A 25573-nucleotide genomic window follows, 5' to 3' on the forward strand; every position below is an offset into this window, starting at 1 on the left:
ACGGGAGGAGCTTGTTAATGATCTTAAGGCAGTTGGGACCACTGTCACCAAGCAAAGCATAGGTAACACACTACGCAATGGACTGAAATCCTGCAGCGCCCGCAAGGTCCCCCTGCTCAAGAAGACACATGTACAGGCCCATTTAAAGTTTGCCAAAGAACATCTAAATGATTCAGAGAAAGCTTGGGAGAAAGTGCTCTGGTCAGATGAGACTAAAATTGAGCTCTTTGGCATTAACTCAACTTGCCGTGTTTGGAGGAAGTGAAATGCTGACTATGACCTCAAGAACACCATCCCTACAGTCAAGCACGGAGGTGGAAACATTATGCTTTAGGGCTGTTTTTCTGCTAAGGGTACAAGGTGACTTCACCGCATTGAGGGGCAAATGGACGGTGCCATGTAAAATCTTGGACGAGAACCTCCTTCCTTCAGCCAGAACACTGAAGATGGGTCATGGATGGGTCTTCCAGCATGACAACGCCCCGAAACATACCGCCAAGGCAACAAAGGAGTGGCTCAAGAAGAAGCACATTAAGGTCATGGAGGGGCCTAGCCAGTCTCCAGACCTCAATCCTATAGAAAATCTGTGGAGGGAGCTGAAACTTCGAGTTGCCAAACGACAGCCAAGATACCTTAAGGATTTAGAGAGGATCTGTAAAGAGGAGTGGACCAAATCCCTCCTGAGATGTGTGCAAACCTGGTGACCGACTACAAAAAATGTCTTACCTCTGTGCTTGCCAACAAGGGTTTCCGCACCAAGTACTAAGTCATGTTTTGCTTGGGGATCAAATACTTATTTCACTCACTGAAATGCAAATTAATTTCTAACCTTTATATAATGTGTTTTTTCTGGATTATTTGGTTTATATTCTGTCTCTATACGTTAAAATAAACCTACCATAAAAATTACAGACCCTCCATTTCTTTGTAAGTGGGCAAACTTACAAAATCAGCAGGGAATCAAATAAATAATTTCCCCACTGTATCTATTGCTGGTTCATATGAGGTGCCCTGCAGCGTTTTAGACCATCTCAATGCCCTCTGTGTGGAATGCACTTTGCCATCTTCAAAGCCTCTTTGTTCACTGCTGCTGTTTTCCCTGACCTTAAGGAGCAGAGCAGATAGCAGCTTACCAGACAGAGAGAGGAGGACATGGAGAATAAGGGGGTGAGAAGGAGGAAAAACAATAGGGCTTTGTAGCCAGCCATCCATTTTGATTCTCCATCAGTCTGTGGTCTGTTTCTGACCCTGATACCATTCTGCAATGCCCATTATCTGCATATAAAGCACAGTATTTCGTCACATGTGTACAATTTTAAAACCAGTTTGCTTTTTGCTCTTTCAGACATAAATTGTAACTGAATTTGAATAAAGGTAGCAAAATAGGATTCAGAATTGAATTTAAGAAAACTAAATAAAAATGTAATTCATATAATTGTTTCAAGTGTAGTCTTTTTTAATAATTTATCGTTATTAGTTGTAATTCTAGAATATAATGAATAACAATGATAATACAGTATATAATAAAATGATGTAACTTGTAATTCATAGTAATTTATTAGTATGAATAAATTCATATTATGCCTAGTTTCTAATGGGTTTTAATGTTTTTGTCTCGTCGCTCCGGCTGGACACGGCATCACAGTATGGTAAGGGGCGTAACATTTCCGTCACACGCTTGAGGTATTCGGCCAATCACAATGCACTGATAGCTGGCCAATCACAGCACACCTCACTTTTCAGACCGATGAGCTTTGTAAAAATCAACGCGTTTCAGAAAGGCGGGGCATAGAGGAGAAACAATAATGTACAGTATGTGGAAAATAATGTGTTTTTTGAACCTTAAACCGCATAAACACATTTCATTACACCAAATAGGGAAGTCGTGGCCTAATGGTTAGAGAGTCGGACTCATAACCCAAAGGTTGTGGGTTCGAGTCTCGTACCGGCAGGGATTGTAGGTGGGTGGGAGTGAATGTACAGCGCTCTCTCCCACCTTCAATACCACGACTGAGGTGCCCTTGAGCAAGGCACCGAACCCCCAACTGCTCCCCGGGCGCCGCAGCATAAATGGCTGCCCACTGCTTCGGGTGTGTGTTCACGGTGTGTGTGTGTGTTCACTGCTGTGTGTGTGTGCACTTTGGATGGGTAAATGCAGAGCACTAATTACGAGTATGGGTCACCATACTTGGCGTCATGTCATGTCATGTCATGTCATGTCATGTCATGTCATGTCACTTTTTTTTTTTTTAATACACAAAATAATGTTCTTTTTAGCAACGTCATATGACCCCTTTAAAACCTATTATAAACGAGGCATTTGTTGCATCCAGTGGGGACATAATTACGGATTATAATGACTTATACTGTCTTTTTACGCGTTGCGTTGCATCACACTGCATAAACATAAAACCATGTCTGCATTTGTGATCGGAGAAATTACAAACAACAAACGCTACTCTACACTGCTCAAAACTCACGTTTGAATCATCAGTGGCAAATCCTTTAAATATAAAAACGTACTTACAGTCTGTGAGTCAGAACAGCCAGCATTGTAGTCTACTCTCCCAGGAATCAGTCCTCCATAAAATGCGCTGCACACATCCGAATATTTGGGTTGAACTGTTCTGGAACAGTGTTGTAAATACAACTTAACCACTGATTTCTAGTCATGTCCTCTTTTGGAAGGCCAAACAAAGTAGTTTCGCTTTCACAACGAAACACACAGCGTCACACACGGTGGGCTAGAGGGAGCGGAGGCTGGTGGGCTAGAGTGAGGAACGGCTGGTGGGCTTGAGAACAGCGCAGCCGGCAGATTTGACGAAGGAGCGGCCGGTGGGCTTGCGGCAACCACATGTGACGACCCCGGGCTGGACTCCGCTTCGTCGACGGTGAAAGCCGATCCGGCAATGCACAGCACGAAGTTGATGTATTTCCTCAGCGACTAGCACGGATCAGCTCTAGGCATGACGAATTGGATATCGTCCTCTTTTGGAAGGCCAAACAAAGTAGTTTCACGTTCACAACGAAACACATATCGCCTTTACGACATGGCGGCGGCAGCAACAATACTACAGCGAGAATAAAAGTTACGCCTTCTTTCTTTGCATGAACATTTGGGCGGCATTATGCAAATCTTCCCACATCGTGACGTAGACGTGGGGCGAGTTAGAACGAGCCGTTTTAGGTAGGCGTGGTTGACTCTAAACTTTTATAAAGAATATCTCTTTAGATTTGAAACTTTAGTCTTTGAAACTTTACAGATCTTCTTTATGCACCAAGAGCTTGTAACACTTCAAAGAGAAAGGAAAATTTTAAATCGCATCATATGACCCCTTTAATAAATATTAATAGCTTTTATAATAAACTATTTTTCCAAATTTGTTAGTTGGTCAGTGTTTATGAAATTATTCGTGTTCTGCTGCAAAACTTGTGTTGAATGATTGAGATTCTTCTGTTGAATTTCTTAAAACTGCAATTCAGTAAATTCCTCTTCTGTCAGCTCAGCATCCTGTGGGGCATGTGGCCAATTCATTTTAAGTGCCCCTCATGAATTGAAAGGGAGACACTTCTCTTATATTCTGAATGTTGCTTATCCTTGGTCCTCATGTATTAAACATAATACATCTCTAACAAAAAAACTATACTGCTTGCAGAGAGAATAATAAACTGTACAGCTAGTGTTGTCAAATAACAGTTGCATACACAGGCTCATCTTCTGGAGCACTTTTAGATGTACAGACATTTTGGAACTGTTTTCTTTTAAGTCGTGTCTATAGAGGAAGTATTTTGCATTCGCATCTGAAACAGGAAGTTGCCCATGCCCCCCATATTCATCTATCTTTAGAGTTGCTAGCTGTGATAAATCCCATCCTACAGAAGTGTGTGAAAGCATTAATGCATTTCATCCGCAGCACCCACAGATTCATCTTTATTCATCATATTTATGCACAAAAACCAACAAAGAGTGATTCACACATTTTGATAAATGTCACAAAAAGCCTTCCTGTTTGCACTATTGTTGCATAAGTCAATCATGGCTTTTGTCCCAGACTGCAGTGAACGCCTAGCATGATGGTGCTGCCATCGTTCAGTGGCTCCCACAGTAGCCATGAGCACAGCCCAATTAGGATGCGTGAATCATGAATAGGTACTAAAATAGGGCTGGCTTTTCCTTGAAGTGTCTCTCAGTCTAATTAAGGAGAGCTCACAGTCACCCTAGTTTGTTTGAAGTTCTTTTCCAACTGTGCAAGACGAAGGTTCCTTTGGATTTATTCACAGAGTTGCATAACAAAAGCGCTCTCTTCCTGTATAGACCTGCAGCAGTATGATGTTGCCTCTTAGTTCTCAATAAAAGTATGCCAGAGTATGAAAACATTCCCAAAAGCGATGCAATTAAAGTATCATAAGAAGAGAGAACAGTTGTGAGGAACATGCGTCTTGGGATTGTGTTGTAGTGCTGCCCCCTACTGACACTCCAGAGAGTATTTTACTAAAAGGGCCATAACAATCATACATATGTTCTATTCTTGTTTTTCTAGCTTGAATCTGATTTAGTTTGTGCTGTTTGAACGATTCTGTTTTTAATCATCAGGGCAGGGGTCCTTTGTGCATATGCAGCCAATCAGAACCTGAGTTCTCAGCTGAAGAGCATGAGGAGGCTGGTGAAGAGTAACCTGAAAGACCTGCACACCTTCGCCAATCAGACCCCAGCAGTGAGTAATACATCCAGCACTATTACACTGGGATAGATGGATGGATGGATGGATGGATGGACAGAAATGATTGATGGTTGGTCGGTTGGTTGGTCGGATGGACAGAGAGATAGATAGATAGATAGATAGATAGATAGATAGATAGATAGATAGATAGATAGACAGACAGACAGAAAACATTGATGGTTGGTTGGTTGTTGGATGTATAGATAGATAGATGGATGGATGGATGGATGGATGAATAGACAGAGAGAAAAGATTGTTGGTTGGTTGGTTGGTTGTTGGATGGACAGACAGAGAGATAGACGATGGATGGATGGATAAATGTGTGAAAAAATGGTCAGTTGAACAGTTTAGATATCATTATATTTGATTGCATAGTTGCAAAAGTATTCATCCAGTATATGTCTTAGTACTGGCAAGCGAGGTTCTGTTTGCTAAATATATTGCTGTGTTGTCTCCCCTTCAGCAAATTGATTACCTGATCTCCAAGTATGACACCGTGAAGCAACATGTGCTGCATGACCTGGAGAGTAAGTATGCTATCGGTCATCTGGAGTGGAAGGTGTTTCTGATGTGAGGACTCATGTTGTGGTCTTTCTTCAGATGTAGGTGTGATCTTGGGTGGACGGATACATGAGGAGTTGGGAAAAGACGTGCAGCCCACTCTCTACGCGGCTCTCAGCATGACTGGAAGTATGTCACTCACCTTTGTGTTTTTTTTTCTTTCTTCTCTTTCTTTCACCTTTGCTGGGAATGCTATTTATCATAATATATTATATATCCTATGAGAATATAATGTGGATATACACACATTGCTTTTTGATGGTGTCTTATTTCACTGTTTTGTCTTTGATTTGTTAGTTAAAGTGGAGAAAGCCATTAAAGGTAAACTGTAATAGACTCTTACTGGTCCTTCCCATACCTATCTGTAACAAAGTTGTGATTGACTCTTTATTTCTTCCCACAAAACTTGGCCCAGTTATTTTCCCATGTGTATTCTTGAATCCTTCCTTGGTGGAACCTGCCCATCATGAATGAATGAATGAATGAATGAATGAGTTTTTATTGCCAGGTATGTTTACACATACGAGGAATTTGTTTTCATGACAGAAGCTCCACAGTGTAACAGAATGACAGTGACAGAACAAAAACACAGATAATAAAAAAATAGAAAAATAGAACAAGTAACTAAGGAATAAAAATATACAAATCGGCAATTGTATGTACAGGTATATAACAATAGACAGTTGTATGTACAGGTATATTATGTGCAAATTGAAATGTAGACTGAGTATGAGTGTTAGATAAATAAGTGTATGAGTGTATCATGTGTCTTAAAACCAAAATTAAATGCACTGAAAGATAAAAAAAACAATCTCACCTTAATGGCTAAGATTTAGAGTATTTTTAAATTAAAGATGCATGTGTGGATTTTATGTCCTTCAGAATTAAGTGTGCCTTGGTTATTGTCTCTGTTTTTGAATGTTCATTTATGTGTGTTTGCTCGTTTGTTTCCTCTCTTAGCAATGCGAGACACTAAGGATGCTCTAGAGAATGTGAGTTTGACCTTGGAGACTTTGCAGGAAGGAACAGTCAAGCTGCAGGCAAACCTCAGCCTGGTGCGTGGCAGCCTTAGCAACGCCCTCAACGATCCTGTCTGCACAGATGCACAATCATCTGAGATTTGTCTCAACATACGTAGCACCCTTCCCAAGCTAGAAATTGCAGCCAACTACTCATCGGTACTGAAATGATTTCTCATCTTCTCTTCCAACATATTGTCACCAACATGGTTCACAATTGTTTTTTTTTAAAGATTTTTTTTTTTTTTTTTAGTTGCCCGATGTGACCAACCAGTTAGACAAAGTGAATGAAGTTCTAAAGACAGATTTTGGTCAGATTGTGGAAAAGGTACGATTTTCTCAGATTTCTCCTTACGTGTTTGCATAGATTCAGGACAGAACATATTGTATTTAACAGTGAAACAGGATATTCAACAAGAGAAAATTATCCATTGAGAATTGATTTGATCATGACAAGTGGTCATACATAATGAAATGAATCCAAGTAGTTGGAGACAGGGGGTTGAGGTCAGTTTTATATGTGTGTGTGTGTATGTGTGTGTGTGTACACACAAATGCTACCAAAGGATTAATCGCATCCAAAATAAAAGTTTTTGTTTACATAATATACTGTATGTGTGTATACTGTGTATATTTATTATGTATATATAAATACACACATATACAGTATATAGTTTGAAAATATTTACATGTATATATTTTTATTCATATAATTTATATTATATATAAATATATTTAATATATAAACTTAAAATTTTTCTTAAATATGTACATGCATGTGTGTGTATTTGTATATACATAATAATTATACACAGTACACACATATATTTTGTAAACAAAAACTTTTATTTTGGATGCGTTTAATCGTGATTAATCGTCTGACAGCCCTAATATATACAGTATATATATAATATATATATTATATATTGTATCACAGTTTCCATAAAAATTGATAAAATAAAAATAAGAAATATTACTTGAGCACCAAATTAACATATCAGAATGATTTCTTGCTGAAAATTCAGTTTTGCATTACAGGAATAAATTACATTTTTAAAGGATTTAAAATAGAAAAACTTGGTGAGCATAAGAGATTTCTTTCAAAAACACACAAAAAAATCTTACCAACTACCTTTTGAACATTAGTGTATATTTGAAGAAATTAAATACGGTCAGTTTGGATTTCATGTTGGTATTCAAGGAGCATATCAGCTTTGCTCACTCTTACACCATATCATCTGTCACACAGGGCTTTGCATCATTCAATGACACTCCCAACTTGGTAACAGATCAAACCCGAAATATTGTGGAAGGTGAGTTCAAAGATTAAATCTAGACTAGAATTCAGATCATGCAGATTAATGCAGAATCCCTTTGAGTAATTAAAAAATATGCATTTTCATATTTTCATTTACTAAATGTAAACAGTCACACTATTACTATTATTACTATAAGGTTCTATACATTAACATTGGTTAATGTAATAGCTAACATGAACTAACAATGAACAATACTTTTATTTCATACTTTTATTTTTTATTCTAGTTTAACAGTAATTTCCATATATACTAACGCATTTTTAACATTTACAGTTAGATTAATGCTTAGATTATGCTGTAAAATTGTACTAATGTTATCTAGATCATACTCATTTAAACTTTGCCTTACTAACAAAGTGTAACATGTAATCCTTTAATTGATTAATTAATTAATTCTATTGATTTAAAGAACATATTACTTGAATTGTAATATTTAGCATATGCACATTCCTTGTAAAGCCTGAGGAGAATGGGTTTTTATGGAGCTTTTTTCCCCTTGCTCGCCAGGGCACATACAATAAGGCACAATTTTCTATAAATAGCTTAGATTATAAAAAGTGTTTTACACATAAAAGTTGTCACTAAATCTGCATTGAAACATTTTCTAATACTGTTGTGGCTTTTCTGTAGGGGTGAAGGTTCTTCTGGACGATGTTGGATCAAACATCACCACTTTCACCAAGCTCTTCCCGGTTCACAGCACTCTGACCAACTTCACCAAAATGATCTCTCACACACACTCGCAGATCGAGGACATATACCCTCAGGTCGATCAGATGGATTTCTACAGGTACTTCAGAGGACTCAACTCGACTAGACAAAAACTTTCTTGGCAAAAAGTCTTTCATGTGCCCTTGACCTTGTTCATAATGTGTTTTCGTTTTCAGGTGGATCTGTTGTATTACCCTGTGCTGTATGGTTGTGCTTATCCTCACCTTCAATTTTCTGGGTTTGTTGTGTGGTATTCTGGGATTTGACAGGCACGCCACTCCAACCACACGTGGCTGTATCTCTAACACAGGAGGCAACCTGCTCATGGCGTGAGTTTGAGTGTAATATCAGTCTCCAAACACATCAAATGGACCACTTCTGCACTCATTCACACACTCTTCCTGTGTCTCTCAGTGGTGTGGGCTTCAGCTTCCTGTTCTCCTGGGTGCTCATGGGAGTGATAACAGCTCTGTTCTTGGCTGGTGGGAATTTAGAAAAGCTTGTGTGTGAACCCTTTCAAACCCGACAGCTGTTTAAAGTAAGAGAAACAACACAGCTATAGATGTTTTTGCTTTAATTAAAGCACAAGATGATCTTTGGACCATCTCTAATCATGCTGGAGAAAATGATCATAGAGCTTTACATGAAATTGTACATTTATGCAGCTCAGGTGCTGCTGTCATTACGACAAAAGAGTGAGAAAACAAATACTAAGACATTCTGAAATTCATGTTTTTAATTTAACAATTCTTTACTTTACTTTTAGTCATTTAGCAGCCGCTTTTATCCAAAGCGACTTACAAATAAGAAAAAGTAATTAAAAGCTAAAAACTGTAAAAACACTATATATACACACACATTTAAGAAAATAAAAGAAATTAAATAGAAATGACAAATGCATACAACAACATTTCAAAACTAAACATTTAAATGAAAACAAAAAAATAAAGCTAAAAGCAATTCAAAATATTAAAAGAACAAAAGGTATGAGTATGATAATGATTCTAACATAACAATTCTCCCATATTAAAATAAAAGAATAATAAATAGAAAAATAAATGAAAAAAATGGTATTAATATATTGTGTATATTATATTATATATATTATATTTTTGTTTTGAATTAGAAAAATACATAAGCATTTTCATTAGTGGGCTCAGACTTACCGTACCCATTGTATGCATGCTAAAAGACAAATAATTTCACTAAAAGCATGCCTGTCTCAGATATGTCTCATTCAGTGTGATCATGTGTGTAGGTGTTAGATACTCCCAACTTGGTCAACTCTGCTTGGAAAAACTTCGTACCAGGATACCTGTACAATGATCCTGAGATGGACCTTACAGCATATTCTCTCTACAGGTAACCTTGTCATGAATATCTAATAAAAGTGAACAATTACATTACACTATAGTAGTGTTAAGTATTTGGTGCTATCAGCACAAGGTTTTTTGATTAAAAATATATATTTGGACCATTTTATGAATTTAGTGAATTAAAAACTCGATGTTGAATGAACTTGATGATCGGATCCTTACTTTCCTGAGCCATTTTGCAATAGAGTTGTCGTTGTCCTTCAGTAGTCCAGCAGATGGCAGCAGAGAATAAAATGTCTGAAATGAAAATATTTTTCTCTTCTCTTTTGCAGTAATTGTAAGGACAACAGAGGGATTTACTCAGCTCTTCATCTGGATAAGGTCTTCAACATCTCGGCCTTCTTTAACACCAGTGTTGTGAGTGGATCAAGGCTCTGTTCATGTGCGATCACAACTAAAATCACTCGGACATTTAAAGTCCCTCTCTGAGATTAGTGATGCTACTGTTTTTTTGTTTTTTAAAGAAGATATTACCGTTTATTTACCATGCATCATGCTTTTTGAGTCATTTCTGAGTCAGTCTTATTTTACTCTGAGGCTGAGTAATGCCGCCCCTGATGCCAGGACATGTATCCTTCCTACTAATTATTGAGGTTCGAGGTTCAGTTTCTGGGGTAATAGCCTCCATCACCACAGATGTGTGGATTGTGTCTTAAAGGAAATGCACACCATTCACTGGTTTGTTGAGTAACACTCTTGAAAGAAAATGTGAACGGTATGTTTTTCCAGTCCAGTGTTGGTTGTTTTTCTCTCTGTTCTTTGGAACTGGCAAAATATCTTAAACCGTTTCATGCATAACCATTTGAAATATTTTATATTTTATATAGAGCATCTATAAATTCCTTCACTTCAGCAGAAAGATTTTAGTTTTCACTTAAAAGCCTTCAAGCCAGCATTCTTGGTCCAGTGTCACATAGGATCCAAAAATCTGAGACCACATTAAATGGAACATTCTAGGATTTTTATGAAATGTCAAATAAAGAAAATAGTGTGAACTGCTTTGTACAGACGGCCAGATGTTTTGTGCTCTCAATGAGGCATACTGTAGGATGCTTATTAGATTTTCTCAAACCATGCATGAGAACATAATTATCAGGTGCTAATTTAAAAAAAAACTTTAAATAAAAAATTTGACAAAAATGTAAATATTATAGAATAATAATAAATATAATATAAAAAAATATTACTTGAAATTTAAATAAAATAGCATTTGGTATTAATGAGTTATGTATTTGTATTCTTTATTTTTGTTATTTTATTATATATTATATATTTTTATAAAATAATAAAAGTAAGTACATAAAAATGTCCAAATATCTTCTTTTTTTTGTAATATAGTTGTTATTATTATTTACTAATGGTCCCACTGGTCAGACTGTATGTTCTAGAATATTTCCTCATGTCAGAATCTTATACAGAGCCTCTTTTCTTTCTGCAGTACTCCAAGGATGTGTCGAGGAAGTTTGAAGGGATGAAGGTGGACCTGCGTGGCATCATTCTTCTGGAGTCAGAAGGCAAACAGAATCTCATCAGCTTCACTGAAACTGGAATTAATGAGATTGACTTTGCTGCCTATTTGGAGGAGGTACATACTTGAACACATTTTGATTAAAACTTTTAAACCATAGGCTTTGCAACTATATCCTGTGGGTTCTCATGTGTTTCTGCTCATCTTTTCAGGTTAATAAAGGAGTGACTCGCATTGATCTAGTTGATTTCGCTAGTCAACTTGATGCTCAAGCTGATCAGTTGGTAAGATTTATGAGGTTTATAAGATTTATGTGTGGTCTAATTAAAAAAAAAAATGTAAAAGGAGTTACAGTGTAAAATGTAATTATTCCATATTTTATTAATATTACTTGTAATTAGTACCTGTATGAACTTTTCTGGGGCCGATTCTTCTTTGCCTTGTATCTCTCTCTTTTGCAGTCTAAAGGGACCTTGCAGACCTCATTAAAGGGACACGCTAATACTATAAGGCAGATCCACATCCAACAAGTCATCCCACTGGAGCAGTCCATGGTAATCTATCCCTGTCTCACTGATGCTAATTTCATTGATTACGTTCTTATCCATGAATGGTTCTGTTGAATCTTTTCTTATATATAAGTGGTACTGATTGCAAATGAAAAATGTCTGAAAGATTGAAAGTTCATTTTCCTGTTCGTATCCTGACTGATTTTCAACCATCTCTTTTTTTAAATTTTCTTTAACACATTCAACTTGATTTATTGCTTCCAAGAAATATGTGAAAGCAAGGGTAAGCCTACCAGTAATAGCTACATCACCTACAAGTTGTTTCCTCCTTTTTCTGTGATAACAAGCAGCTTCATCCTATCTTTGTGCTATTGACATTTTTTTAACTTCCAAATGTGTAAATTTGAATATTTACAGATTCATAAACTGGTCAAAAGTGAAGTGTTGAATTTCTGTCCATCTAGTGGCATCAAACAGAAAATTGTGATGTTTTCTGTTGTTTTCACACCATTGGTTAAAGCATTTGCATTTGCAAGACTGGAACATTTATTTTCCAGTGCATACTAGTTGCTTTACCGGTTAGATGTGATCTATATGAGATGTGAATTATAAAGTTCATCTAATGATTTCCACTGTATGCTAAATGTTTCATATACTACAACAGTTTTGTGTCACATTCTATATTTATTTGTGACATAATGTGCATGTGATGCATGTAATGCAACTATGAGGTTGCATGGCATTTTGTCACCCTGCTGATTCCCTTGAAATGTCATCTTCTGTTTCAAAAATGGTAATTTACCGTTTTTGTACCTTTTTATAAGCATTTCAGATTGTAAATCATTTGGACATGATTCATGCTTTGTGTGTGTGTATTATCTTTCTTATTAAAGAGCACACTTAATCAGAGCATCAGACTTCTGGAGAGGACATCCTCAGACCTGCCTGTAAGTTGTTCATTTTAAAACCAAGCTCAGTTTAAAAATATCACAATAGATGCATTTCAGAACTGATGCATTTCCGATGAGCAGTAAACACATTGGTTTTTAGGTCAGAGTTAGAGACGTACTAGCAGCCGTTGATGCCGCCCAGTACCTAATTTCCCAAAATGCAACATTTGTGATCAATCAGGTAATGTGAAGAAAAAACCATGTCTGAATGATTGGTGCATAGTTGTATTGTACTGATGGTTAATACTGTATATGCTCAAACAGGAAACCGAGAAATACAAGCAGACTATTATTGGCTATTTCAAGCAGTATATCGACTGGATCAGAACATCTGTGAGTATTTTAAGCTGTATTATCTATCAGAAATAGTATTAATTTTAGATTGGTGGCGATTGGTCAGTTCTTCTGCATTGTTTTTGCTTGTAACCCTTTTGTTTTGCTGCCTCATTGTAGCTGGCCCTGGAGGTGGCTACCTGTAAACCACTCAGCAACATTGTGGACACGGCCGAGATCCTGGGCTGCAGTTTCCTGCTGGATTCAATGGTAAGTTGGCCATCAGCACTAGAACCACTGGAAATGAAATTGTTCTCATTGTCATCTCATGTCCTTCCAATGTCATTATATTTTGACATCCATGAAATAAAAAAGGAGTGTTCGGTTTTAGATACAGTTAATGTGGATGGTGATTTATACTGCCAAAGCTTAAAAGAGTGCAAAAGGCACTAATAAAAACAGCATATAAGAATGCCAAACTACTTATTCACTATATATTGCAAGTCCTCTGAAGCATTTTGTGAATGGAATTTTTTTATTTATTTTTTAGAAAGAAAGAAATGTTTTTTTAGTGCCAAATCAGCATATTAGAATTATTTCTGATCATGTGACACTAAAGACTGGAGTAATGGCTGCTGAAAAGTCATTTTTAAATTCATTTTAAAATATTAAAACAGAAAACATTTATTTTGAGCTGTAATAATATTTCACAATATTACTGTTTTTACTGTATTTTAAACAAGTAAATGCAGCCTTGGTGAGCAGGAGACTTCATTCATAAACCCTAAAAAATAGACCACAAACTTTTGAATGGTAGTATACTGTATATCAAAGGCAACTTAGGACTTAAAAATGTGAAATGCAGTTTTGGTGTAAGAGATAGAGGGTTGATAGTGTTGCTGGCAGCGTTTGAAAAAGTCAAGTTTGTAGAACACCCAGTCAGGGTGGGATGGGCTGCACTGCTGCGCTTTGCATGTGTGTGGTCAAAGCCCCATGGGTAGCCATGAGGAAGGAAGGAGGTGCCAGGTTTTATCTGAAATTATAGGCAAGTGTGTGTGGGATTTGTAAGCGGTCAGGGTGTTTGACCCCATCACACAAATCCATGTGCGAATGGGGCCCTGTGTGTTTTACCCTTTCCTCTGTACGCCACTGCACATGTATGAATGGCACCAAAGCAACTGCATTCTAGGATTGGGATCAGCTTAACTGAAGTGATCCATTTTAAGATTTAGTTTTGGATAGGATAGGACTTCTATGACGTTTACGTTTTCAGATTTTGCTCACTTCTGGGTACAAATTTGCCCCAAAAATGTGGTTAATTAGGTACATAACCTTTCAAACACAAAACTTTCTACATTTTAGATTTTTAAGTTATTTTCCTCCTGGGGTTCAACAAAATTGTCCACACAAGGTCAAAATTGAGTTTTACTGTATTACTGAACTTGTAGGGAATACTAGGGCACACACACAAAACTGTGGTACATCATAACCAGTAAGGACAGGAAGCATTCAGGCTGCTAACTACCTGTAGTAATTAGTGGCGAGCTGCTCTTTCCGCAGACACCCAAAGATTGACCCCAGTATAATTCTCTGACTGCAGCAAGAAGAACGTAAAGTTACAGTTGAAGTGTTTAACCTCAGCCTGGGTGTTTTATGGCTGGTTTCACCTTCATTTTTATTTTAAGTTGGTAGTCAATTCAATTTATTTCAAGTTTATTTGTATAGCACTTTTCAAAACATATTGTTTCAGCAGCTTTACAGAAAATGCTTGTTACAGTTAGGAGGGATTCTGAGATGAATGTGTCAAAGTAATATCCAAGTATAGTATCTGAGAAGGAGTAATGTACAGTAATGTTACAATATAAGGATAATATTTGACAGTTTTGTATGTTAATCCAAAGCTGCCATCATCTGAGGTCTTTGTAAGTCGCAGTCAGTGGATCCTGACGGCTACTCATTTGCAAAGCCTATTTGTAAAACTTCTCAAATTTTTTTTCCTGTGGCTGGACATGTTGCATCCGATCACCCACTATGTTGGAATGTTAACATTTCTTAATTAAAACTTCCCATGCTAGAGATTCCACTTTTTCTGTTTTTTGAAAAATCTTCTTGTCAGAACAAATAAATGTATGGAGAGTATGTTGCTCAAACGTGTCATTTATGGTTAAGCCGAGTGCAGTTTTTGGGTGGCATTAATCTTGTGTTTATTTGTTGCAGAACACATTCTGGTTTGGACTGGGCTGTTCCACACTGTTTCTGCTCCCTAGCATTATCCTGTCTGTCAAACTTGCCAAGTTCTACCGCAGAATGGACACAGAGGATGTCTATGATGAGTAAGTATCCCAAATGCACCAAATGTGTGATTGCTATTTAGCAACCCAGTGATTATAGTTCTATAAACAAAGTTCCGTCGCGACAACTCTCAGAGAGTTTAGCATAGTAATATACATGGAAATGTTCATGTGTTTTGGCGGAATAGATCTGCTACACTGCTGCTGCTGCTGCGGCAGAGCAAGTACCAAGACTTTCTACTGCCAATACATCCACAGACATGCTGCTGTGAGCATGTAAGAAATACTACTGCTGCACATACAAACCCGATTCCAAAAAAGTTGGGACACTGCACAAATTGTGAGTAAAAAAGGAATGGAATAATTTACAAATCTCATAAACTTATATTTTATTCACAATAGAATATAGATAACATATCAAATGTTGAAAGTGAGACATTTTGAAATGTCATGCCAAATATTGGCTCATTTTGGATTTCATGAGAGCTACACATTCCAAAAAAGTTGGGACAGGTAGCAATAAGAGGCCGGAAAAATTAAATGTACATATAAGGAACAGCTGGAAGACCAATTTGCAACTTATTAGGTCAATTGGCAACATAATTGGGTATAAAAAGAGCCTCTCAGAGTAGCAGTGTCTCTCAGAAGTCAAGATGATATGAAATAACCCCTCATATATAGCATACACAAAATCACTCCATAGCAGATCTATACAGGTGCAGCTGGGGAAGGTGGAGGGTTTCTGAAGTGCGCTGCAAATGCTACAGCAAGCACTGGCCGAGTATTTGAATGTTGAGCAGTGAGCTGCGCAATGTGAATAATGGTGTAATTATATCAGATACCTGCCCCAACTAGGGTTTCATGACAGAACTTTGGATTTAATATTGTTTGTATATTGTTTTACTCTTCTAACGAAAACAAATGACAGGACCGGACATAACTGTTTTATAATGAATAATATGCATAATATATGAAAGTGTAAATGCCTCATTCTTTTCTTTCTTTTGCCCTGAGTAGTTAATAAATCTTTTTTTTCTCTCTCTGTTCTTTTTCTGTTTCTTTTCTCTGTTCTTTCTAGTTCCTCTGTCTCAGGGACTTGGCATTTCACGTTATGATAACCATTCTTGCTATTTCCATCTTTCTTCATCCTTCCTTCATTTTTCTGTCCAGCACTTTGCACTTTATGAGAATTACATGTATATATTGTACAAACAGTGTTTTGTTTTAGCATTTTTCGAGCATTCATGCGTTTACAGTCAAGAATCATTGCGATTGACAAGTCACCAAGTGTCTTTACCAGAGACGTCCATTTTGACATCTGCGTGATGTTTCTGTACACCACTACAGTGCATCTCTGTAACATTTTTGCTTGTCTTGTATCTTTTTAGCATTGAGACAATTCCCATGAAAACGTAAGATGTTTTTTCCCTCATACTTCTGCTGTCGACTTTACTGCTGAAACGACATCCCTTACTTGTTTTGTACATACAACCTTCTGCTTAATGGTGCTGGTTTAAGCTCTAAGCCTTGGAATGCTTCTCCGGTGAAGGGCGCTGCTTGTGTTGGTGTGTTATCTTTGAAGCTCCCTTGTTTAACATGAAGGGCTGTTAAAACAGAGACCTTAAGAGCACCCCTTAAAACTATTGCTGTACATTTTACAAGATACAATTGCAATTTATACCGTTTCATACTCTATCTTGCGCGTACATTTTTCAAGAACGCTTTAAATTGAAGCTTGTTTATAATCGCATGCCATTTATCTCATGTCATATCATGCTTTGTTTGATTTTTGTCTATGTAATGTTTTATTTCAGTATGGAAATTGGTATTAATGGTTATTATAATGAACATTTAGAAGGTATCCAAAATCCTGTAATGGCAAGGTAATCAACCATATCCCCATACACCCTGCGTATGTTACGCTAATAAACTGCATGCATTGGGGAAACAGATCGATTGAGGTGATAATGAGGTGTCAGGACTCTGATGCATGCACAATTTGAAATTGCCCTTTGCACAAGCAAGAACCTGGGAGTGTGATTTTATTTTTATTTTTTTCATTGTTAAACTAGTGCTTGCATGCTGGCTAATTCAACAGCAGTAATGCATTGTGCTTTGCACTCTTGCATGATATTTGAATTTATATTAACACTGCATGCATTAGATATTGCAGAATTTACTGACTGGCAGAATTTGCATTTGTGAATATATGCAAATTTTTTCTACTTGCGTGACTCTTGAAATTCGCACTGGGCTGCTATGGCTATGAATGGTCTTTCTCTCTAACTCATAACTAATGGCATGTGTTTCAACAGCAAAACATGTAACAGAGGTCAGGATGGTGGGCTAGAATGACAGAGCTTGTATACATACAAACACTATCATTCAAATGTTTGGGGTCGATGAGATTTTTTTATGTTTTTGAAAGAAGTGAGCATTTATTTATGGAAGAGGATTAGGGCCAAGCAATATTAAAAAAAGAAAAAATTAAATATTATAAAAAATAAAGATCTCGAGATTAAAGTCATTATAATATGAGATTAAATGCATTAAATTTGAAGAAAATGTCAAAATAAAATGGTGATTAAACTCATGAAATTTAGAGAATAAAGTCATTATATTTCGAGATAAAACTCGTTAAATTTCAAGAATAAAGATAAAATGTTGAGAATAAACTCATTAAATTACAAGAAAAAGTCCTTAAATTGAGAAAAAAGTCGAGATAAAATGTTGAGAATAAACTCATTAAATTATGAGAAAAAAGTTGTTAAATTGAGAAAAAAAACTGAATGAGTTTTAACGAGTTTAATCTCGTATTATAATAACTTTAATCTCGAGATGGTTTTATTTTTCTATTATTGCTTGACCCTAATCCTCCTATATTAAAAACTGTCATACTGTGAAATTTTATTACAATTTAAAATAGATGTTTTCTATTTAAATATATATTTTTAAAATGTAATTTATTTTGGTGATGGCGAAGCTACATTTTCAGCAATCATTACTCTAGTCTTTAGTCTCACATGATACAGAAATCATTCTAATATGCTGATTTGCTGCTCAAGAAACATTTTTAACATGATTAATGTTGAAAGCAGTTGTGCTGCTTAATATTTTTGTGGAAGCTAGGATACATGATTTTTCAAGATGCTTTAATAAACAGAAAGTTCAAAAGAGCAACATATTTGAAATAAAATAAAATAAAAAAATGTACAAAAGACTTCTAAGTCTTACTGACCCCAAACTTTTAAAAGGTAGTTAATTTATTAGCCTAGATGTCACGAGTTTAGATATATATATTAGTAAGGTAAGGCTTAATATGTCTTACCACTTGTGCTAAGATATAATAAAGCTATGATAAGGTTTTTCACATTTTTTAAGTGTGGAATTGCTTGATTAGAATTGAAAATTAAAATAGTGATACTAGGAAATATGCTGTAGGTGATAACGGAGAGTTTCTAATTGGCTGATTGGTTCTTTTCTGAGCCTAGTGCTATCACAGATACATGTAATTTCAGTCAGGTGGTAGCACATTTATAATGTGAGGCGTTCTAAATAAAAATCACCTACAGCACCTTTAATTATTAGCAATAGAGCTATATGTGTCATTTTGAAAGCCCCATCCTGCTCTTCTGTTGATGGGTTAAAGATGGATGGAGAGCTGATGGAGGCATCTCAGTGGTGTGTGTGGATTTTAAATACACTCCAGGCCTAACAGTTTTTCCCTTTGTGCCTCAAGCATCCCTACTTATGACACTATGACTCGATTCCCACGGGCCTCTGCGCCCCCGCGCCACGCCGACTGGTGACTCTGAGGAGGACGGTCTGTCTTGTAACTACAGAAAGGTACTGAGAGCTGCAGATGAGAGCCAATGGACTTGATCTTTCTCTCTAACAAGCATCTTCCTCCTGTCCATATAGTATGCATTTGTTTGATTGTCTCCTAACCTTTTCTCTCTTGTCTATGTATCCTCTATTGGCATGCACTTTAATATATTTCTGTTTCTTCTTAGTTTTTCTGTCATTACACCAACAGCATGTTTAGTTTTGCATCCCTTCTTCTGAAGCATTCCGCCTGGATAACTGCTGACATTTCTGCAAAGCTCTGTGTTTTTTAGGGTCCATCACTAACCACTCGCCCATATCATTGTGATCCACCAATGTTTGACTTCAAACATTCCTGACAGCTGTGCAAACTGATAGATGCCAGCACTCACTGTGTGTTTTGTTTCTTTACCTTGGTCTAAAATCTCATCTCCCCTCTCACGTCTCATGTGCACCAGTTCATTCGTATCAGTCTTTGCCATTTATCATTCATTCTGAAACTGCGCAGCGGGTGTAATTCAGCAATATTTGTTTCTTTTCTCATGCAGTGATATTGGAAACTGGAATTAAACCTTTGTGGAAAGTAAGTTGTTTAAATTGGCCTTGTTTTACATTAAACCAGTGCTTCTCAAACTTTTTGACCCCAAGGCCCCCCACTGTCCACAACAATATTCGAAAGCCCCATGATTTTTCCAGTTGTTTGTGATTTACTGGAAAAGGATAAGGATTTTTTCCCCCACAATTTCTATCTGATGAAATATTTTAGATCTAGAAAATTGTACGTTCATTAAAAATACACAGAGTTACACGTTTGTATTATTTTACATGACCATTCCAGGTCTGGAACATGGTTATAGTTAACTTAAAGTAAAACCATTTTAAAAAATCATTACTTACATTTAAAAAACGTTAACTGAAATGAAATGAAATAAAATAAAATGTTACAAATATAAACTTATATATAAACCTATTTAAGCTAGTTGCCAAGGCAAAATGTAATTTAGTTTAACCTAATATAATTTAAAATTTTCATAAAAACTCTATATGCATACTTTAAAAAAAACTAATAAAAATGACAAAAATTCAATTTAAAATGAAATGGACAAAAAAAAGAATTCTTAATGATACTAAAATAACACTAGTCTGAAATCACACTTTAAAATTGAGTTTCTTCATATATCTAGAAGGAACCCTGGTTCTTCAAAAAAAATAAATGTTGAGGGTGTGAATTCAAACAACATATGTCTTGAGTTTTAGTTTTAGGTTATTTGAATGCTTGTTTTGTCTTATTTTAAATCACCTTGAGGCTAGGTCGCCTGGTTGAGAACCACTAACAGAATAAAAAACTGGTATACAAAATATGGTATGCATTGTACAATACTAGTATGTTCCTCTCACTATGAATTTCTTCTTTACCACAGAGTCTCTCTGTCAACGGCAGGCTCAGCTCTTAAGAAAAGGAAACTCACATACTTGAAGCTGGGACCTGTTGTCCATGTTCCCATCACATCAAGATGACTTTTATCAAATTGTTGTTGTTTTAACTATTTTGCACCCTTATGATTATAGTACTGTCTTATAGACTGTCCCCTCAACAAGCTATTCTCTGATGTCACATCCTGTCATAGGCTTCACAGTATATGGCTGTTTTAACTACTACACGTGTCTTTGTTTACAGTCATTGAGAAATCACGTGTGATGAGCATAACAATGCTTCAACTGCTGCATTCTTATTTTCCTTGTGTTTCCTTTTTTTCTTTTTATAGTGCTTTTTAACATTGTGGAGAATTCAACATGTTGCCGAGTCTTGTCCACTGAGCGCCCAAATGGGTTTTTATTGAAACAGATCAAGCCAGCCACCCATGAGCCACAAATATTACATGTAAACAAGGATATGTAGGTGTTCGAAAACATGCTAAGTGCTAACTAGTGCTAATTCGGTACAGATAGATGTTGTCAAGCCATTTCGAGGGTGAATGCATTGTTGCCTTTTCAGATTTTTAGCTAGTGGTACATGTTAGCCACAAGTCACAAGAGCAGGTCTTTGATTAGTTTTACCTAGTTATTGAAGCTGAGATCGCTAAACAACATGTGATACTGAGCTGTGGTTTGCCATTTAAGACATCTATATGCGTTTATGCTCACTTTTGTACTGAAAATTTAAGATATGATGTATCTGAATTTAGTAACACCCCTAAAAGATATTGCTAGTTTTACGTACTTTAGTTTAGATTTGTACTAATGACAGTTGTTCCCCAACACATTGTTGGATTACTGTAATCTACTGATTATTGCTGTGTGACACCAAATCTCGTTTCATTATAGGTCTCAGGTTTTAGGGCTTTTTGTTTACTTGATATAACAATATTTGTGGACATACATCTGTCGATATGTGAAAATATTTGTCAACTTTAAAGCGAGTGAATGTACCTCAGAGAGACATTTGCTTGTACGAGAGCAAGAGAAGACCACAGAGCCCATTTACAACGATTTTTACGGAGCCTATTTAACGCTGTCATAGTCATTGACAATTACGCCACCAAATATTTCAACTGATTAATGTTAGAGACGTTATTTCAGGTGCTACATATTTTTGCTCAGATCCTTCACTCATTGTGTATATGACAGTGTTATCAGGGCCTCAGGTAAAATGTTGTACTTGATTTATATGCAGAAGGGTCCCGTCACCTCACAGTCTCACTGTTTTGCCATACCACACGTAGCATGCGCATACTTGGTGTTCAAGCTTGCTCGAAGATGTTTAGTTGTGGTGGGCCTGGTTGTCAGTGCCGTTGGTTTTCAAGTCCATGTGGTTAGGCTGGCTAAAACTGTAAAATATTGTGAATAAAATTTCAGATTAAAAAAATGTTATGGTGTTGTAAATTCCCAATTCAACCGCTGTACATAGCATTCAAACTGAGTTCACAAAAGACTGATTACAAGAATAAAAAATAAAAACAAGGAAATACTTCTATTTGTAAACAGAGTATAGCTTACAAAACCTTCAATGTCACGAAAACACTTTTTTAGTCTTTTTCTTTAATAAAGGGGCAATATTTGCCCCCACAGAAATGGATTTTCATAGACGTCTTTACTATTAAGAGGGCTAAATAGCCTATATATAACCTATATACACCGTAATATATACTAATATATATTAGTCTATAATTTTGACAGTTCAATAAAAAAATACTAGATAGTCATAGACTAATATTGTGAACTACATCAAATATTATATAATAAATGGGAAATTTCAAATATCTGGGACACTTTTGTCACTTTGGACCCAGAGCTGTAACTGATTTCTACCCATGATAACTGTAATTCTTTAAAGCAGGATGGATTCTGATCAGTTGTTCTGATTCATTGTTTTCATCATTCATGAAGTGTGAAAGTGATTACAGTGATATCGTTCCTCTGTGCTGTTATTAAATTTATAACAATTGTTAAACTATATTTTATATAAATCTATATATTATTATATAGTTACTGGCCTTTGTGAGAATGGGTCTTACCCCTTGTCATCTGTTTCTGTCAGTTTTCTCTAGAAAAGTCTCCATTAGTTAGACAGGCAAAGAGAGTCTGGGACTTGTGGAAGCCAGTAAAATGCTGCAAAGGAAGCCAAAAATGAAAGCTGTAATTGGCCTCTCACACAGCCAGTCCTTTGATTCTAGTTGAGTTGATTTGTTCTGGATGTTTACATTTCAATTCCTGCATCAGTTACAAGGACCCCCTACTTCCAGCTACGACTGATTGCTTGAAAAATAAAGGTGTGATTAGTTCATGTCTATCGTAATTCAGAAGTTCAGACACACTTGCACTAATGGCCTCTAACTCCATGCCTCATCTCTTTAATAGAGTATAATCCTTAGTGCAGAATTGTCAAAATCATTTACTTTGCATTAAAGTAAATACTGTATGTTTAGTATGAAACATTTCTAATTAAAAACTGAAGATTTTGTGACTTTTTTTCATACATTTTCATACCTCTTATTGTAAACTTTATCTCAAAATTACCTTTTGTACTTTTTATTCTGAGGTAAAAAAAAAAGGCTTCAATAGTTCAGTGACAGAAACAGATCACATTTTATCACATTTAAACCAACATGACTGCTTTGAACCAACATGTTACTTCAGGTTGGCATACACTCTTAAAAATAAAGCTTCTAAAATGGTTTTCAAGCAATGCTATAGAAGAACGATTTTGCCCTTAAGAACCTTTCAGAGAACAGGTTTTAAAAGAACCTTTTTTTCTAAGTCTGAAGGACATTTTAAAAATCTAAAGACTTTTTTTCTACTATAAAAATCTTTTGTGGAATGGAAAGGTTCCATGGATGTTAAAGGTTCTTCATGGAACCAACAATGCCGAAAAATAAACTTTATTTTTAAGACTGTTTGGTCGCACAAGGAAGTCCACTAAACTGGTTCTTTTTTAAGTACTCACATAACCCAAGATTAAGATTTCTTGGAGGGCATGGACAGATTGTTTCCCAACATCATAAACATAAACACGAAGCGTGACTAGAAAACTAATATAGCTGCCTGCGGTGTACTGTGAATTACACAACCAATGCCAAAAAAAGTTCCCGAGTTGAGACTGTAAAGGGGCGCTCTCAGTTCCACTTACTGTGTAAACATTTTCTCAATTGGTTACATATGTGTCCCTGCTTCTTACTGACAGTCGCCAGATGGCCAAGCAAACACTCCCCAGGCAGAAAGCCAACTTGTGGGGCAACTTTTTTTAACCTCTAAATACCCTCTTTGTGACCAAAGCCTTTAAATAGTGGAGTCAGAAGTCTCTCCGCCAATGTCAGCTCCTCACAACATGTGGACAATCACAAGCACACTCCTGCTTACATGCTGCCTCCAGGCAGCTCTAGTTCGGAGCCAGGATCACGACGACATCGAGCCAGGACACAGGAGGGATGTTTGGGAAGACGTGAATGAGTTTATTACCAAAGGCACCAGAGATGAATGCAGCTTGAGCGTGACAGGACAAGGCGATCTGACGATGCTCCGCATCACTTGCCTGGGCATGGAGCACTCTTACTGGTGCGAATACAGGGCAAGCCTCAGGCCTGCTGCTCTTACAACAACAACCCCCTGCATTACTTCAGGCAGATCATGTGGGGCCTTCGCAAGCTGCGGAATGCTTGCCAGGGCCAGCGCATCATCAAGCCTCTCATGTGCAGGAGAGCATCGGACGAGGCCCAGATGGTCTTCACAAACGCTTCCTCATCACACGCCGAGCCAAAGGACAGGCCCTACAGACCTGTGCAGATGAGACCACAACAACGGGACAGAGGCCAAAGCCTACTAGACCACAAATATTAAGACCCCAACCAGCCAGAACTGCTCAGGACAAACCGAATCAACCCAAAGCTGTCAAATCCACCACACAGAGGAGAATTATTACACCCAAACCTACTGTACCACAACCAACTACGCAGGTACCCTTGAGTGAGGCCGAGAAACTTGCCCAGGACTACTGCTGGCACTCATTTCGGGGTGTGTGTTCCTTTGTTATAGGGTGGTTCAGAAACTAAGAAAAGGGTAGGATTTTTTTAAATGACCAAAAACTTTTATCAACATATCATATCCACCTTATTTTGAATGTAGGTGTGGTTGGTACATTTGTAAATTGAATGTGCAAGGCCTTCCTGTGTCATTCGCTTCCAGTTATTTTACTTGTACAAAAACAGGTTGCTTGATATTGCAGACTGGTATTGATCATATTATTTTAATTCATTATCATAATCTTAAATATTCACTGGTTTGCAACGCAAATATTTTTACTGCACCTTGTTATTCTTCTAGTTATTTACCTAATGAAATTAGGTCTTGCACATTCAAAGAAAATAGCTTACTTCCTCCATGCAATATAATGGAAACTTGAAAATATGTATATACTGTATATGTGTATATAAATTCTGAATCTGAAACCTGTGTTTCCTCTCTTTATACCACTGCAGTCAATCACAATCCTGCAAACAACAAACCCCATTCAAGATGACTCCAAATTTCTAACAGCCAGAGGCTGACAAAGTACTCAACTCCATTACTTGAGTGAAAGTACAGATACTGCTGGTCAAACATTACTCCATTACAAGTAAAAGCCTCATGATTATCTCACAATGTTGAAATTATGATGCATCATTTATTGCTTATATTTTTGCCTTGCCATCAGTTGTGTCAGTTATTTACAGTATGCACTGTAACCGTTCATCTTTGAGACAAATCAGTTTTATACAACAAACTCAGCACTACACTAAAAACAGGTGTGGTTATGTTTAATGACTTTGTGAATTGAGTTTAATGAGTGTGATGAGTTTAAGAATTGTTCTAATAAATATCTCTACTGTTTCTCTACATTCACGTTAATTCATGGTCATTTCCACAACACCCTGTCATTTCCATCACCACACATTTTTAAGAAATATTTAAAAAGTTCTCATCACACATTAAAAATGTATCCACAATTTATGAGATCATGCTCTACTTAATATAAAAATTCAAGGTATTTATTTTCTAATAAGCTCTTACCCAAACC

At 36.6% G+C, this 25573-nt stretch overlaps 1 protein-coding gene and 1 pseudogene across 13 annotated transcripts in view; both read left to right on the forward strand.

The window, feature by feature from the left end:
• The window catches only part of LOC107550876 (prominin-1-A), a 65989-nt gene extending 44003 nt beyond the window's left edge, over positions 1-21986 (forward strand). For 2 of the 13 annotated variants that reach the window (XM_016232287.1, XM_016232290.1), the window contains 26 exons: positions 4595-4715; positions 5185-5248; positions 5322-5411; positions 5580-5603; positions 6243-6460; positions 6555-6629; positions 7551-7614; positions 8251-8410; positions 8508-8660; positions 8746-8869; positions 9590-9693; positions 9980-10064; positions 11146-11292; positions 11388-11459; positions 11637-11729; positions 11950-11967; positions 12578-12631; positions 12735-12815; positions 12899-12967; positions 13088-13177; positions 15125-15240; positions 16587-16610; positions 17013-17081; positions 18938-19044; positions 19572-19606; positions 20445-21986. In XM_016232287.1, coding sequence (XP_016087773.1) covers positions 4595-4715; positions 5185-5248; positions 5322-5411; positions 5580-5603; positions 6243-6460; positions 6555-6629; positions 7551-7614; positions 8251-8410; positions 8508-8660; positions 8746-8869; positions 9590-9693; positions 9980-10064; positions 11146-11292; positions 11388-11459; positions 11637-11729; positions 11950-11967; positions 12578-12631; positions 12735-12815; positions 12899-12967; positions 13088-13177; positions 15125-15240; positions 16587-16610; positions 17013-17081; positions 18938-19007 — 2185 coding nt within the window. In that variant the 3' untranslated portion in view covers positions 19008-19044; positions 19572-19606; positions 20445-21986. Of the gene's footprint in view, positions 1-4594; positions 4716-5184; positions 5249-5321; positions 5412-5579; positions 5604-6242; positions 6461-6554; positions 6630-7550; positions 7615-8250; positions 8411-8507; positions 8661-8745; positions 8870-9589; positions 9694-9979; positions 10065-11145; positions 11293-11387; positions 11460-11636; positions 11730-11949; positions 11968-12577; positions 12632-12734; positions 12816-12898; positions 12968-13087; positions 13178-15124; positions 15241-16276; positions 16611-17012; positions 17082-18937; positions 19045-19571; positions 19607-20444 lie in introns of those variants that run through there. The other 11 variants (XM_016232291.1, XM_016232288.1, XM_016232289.1 and 8 more) reach the window with 11 other exon arrangements.
• A 1859-nt stretch (positions 21987-23845) lies between these two features.
• On the forward strand, positions 23846-25054 carry LOC107550862 (fibroblast growth factor-binding protein 2-like; annotated as a pseudogene).
• The last annotated feature ends 519 nt before the right edge of the window (positions 25055-25573 follow it).

Source organism: Sinocyclocheilus grahami, unplaced genomic scaffold (genome assembly GCF_001515645.1).
Source record: "Sinocyclocheilus grahami isolate Dianchi unplaced genomic scaffold, SAMN03320097.WGS_v1.1 scaffold409.1, whole genome shotgun sequence".
NCBI lineage: Eukaryota > Metazoa > Chordata > Actinopteri > Cypriniformes > Cyprinidae > Sinocyclocheilus > Sinocyclocheilus grahami.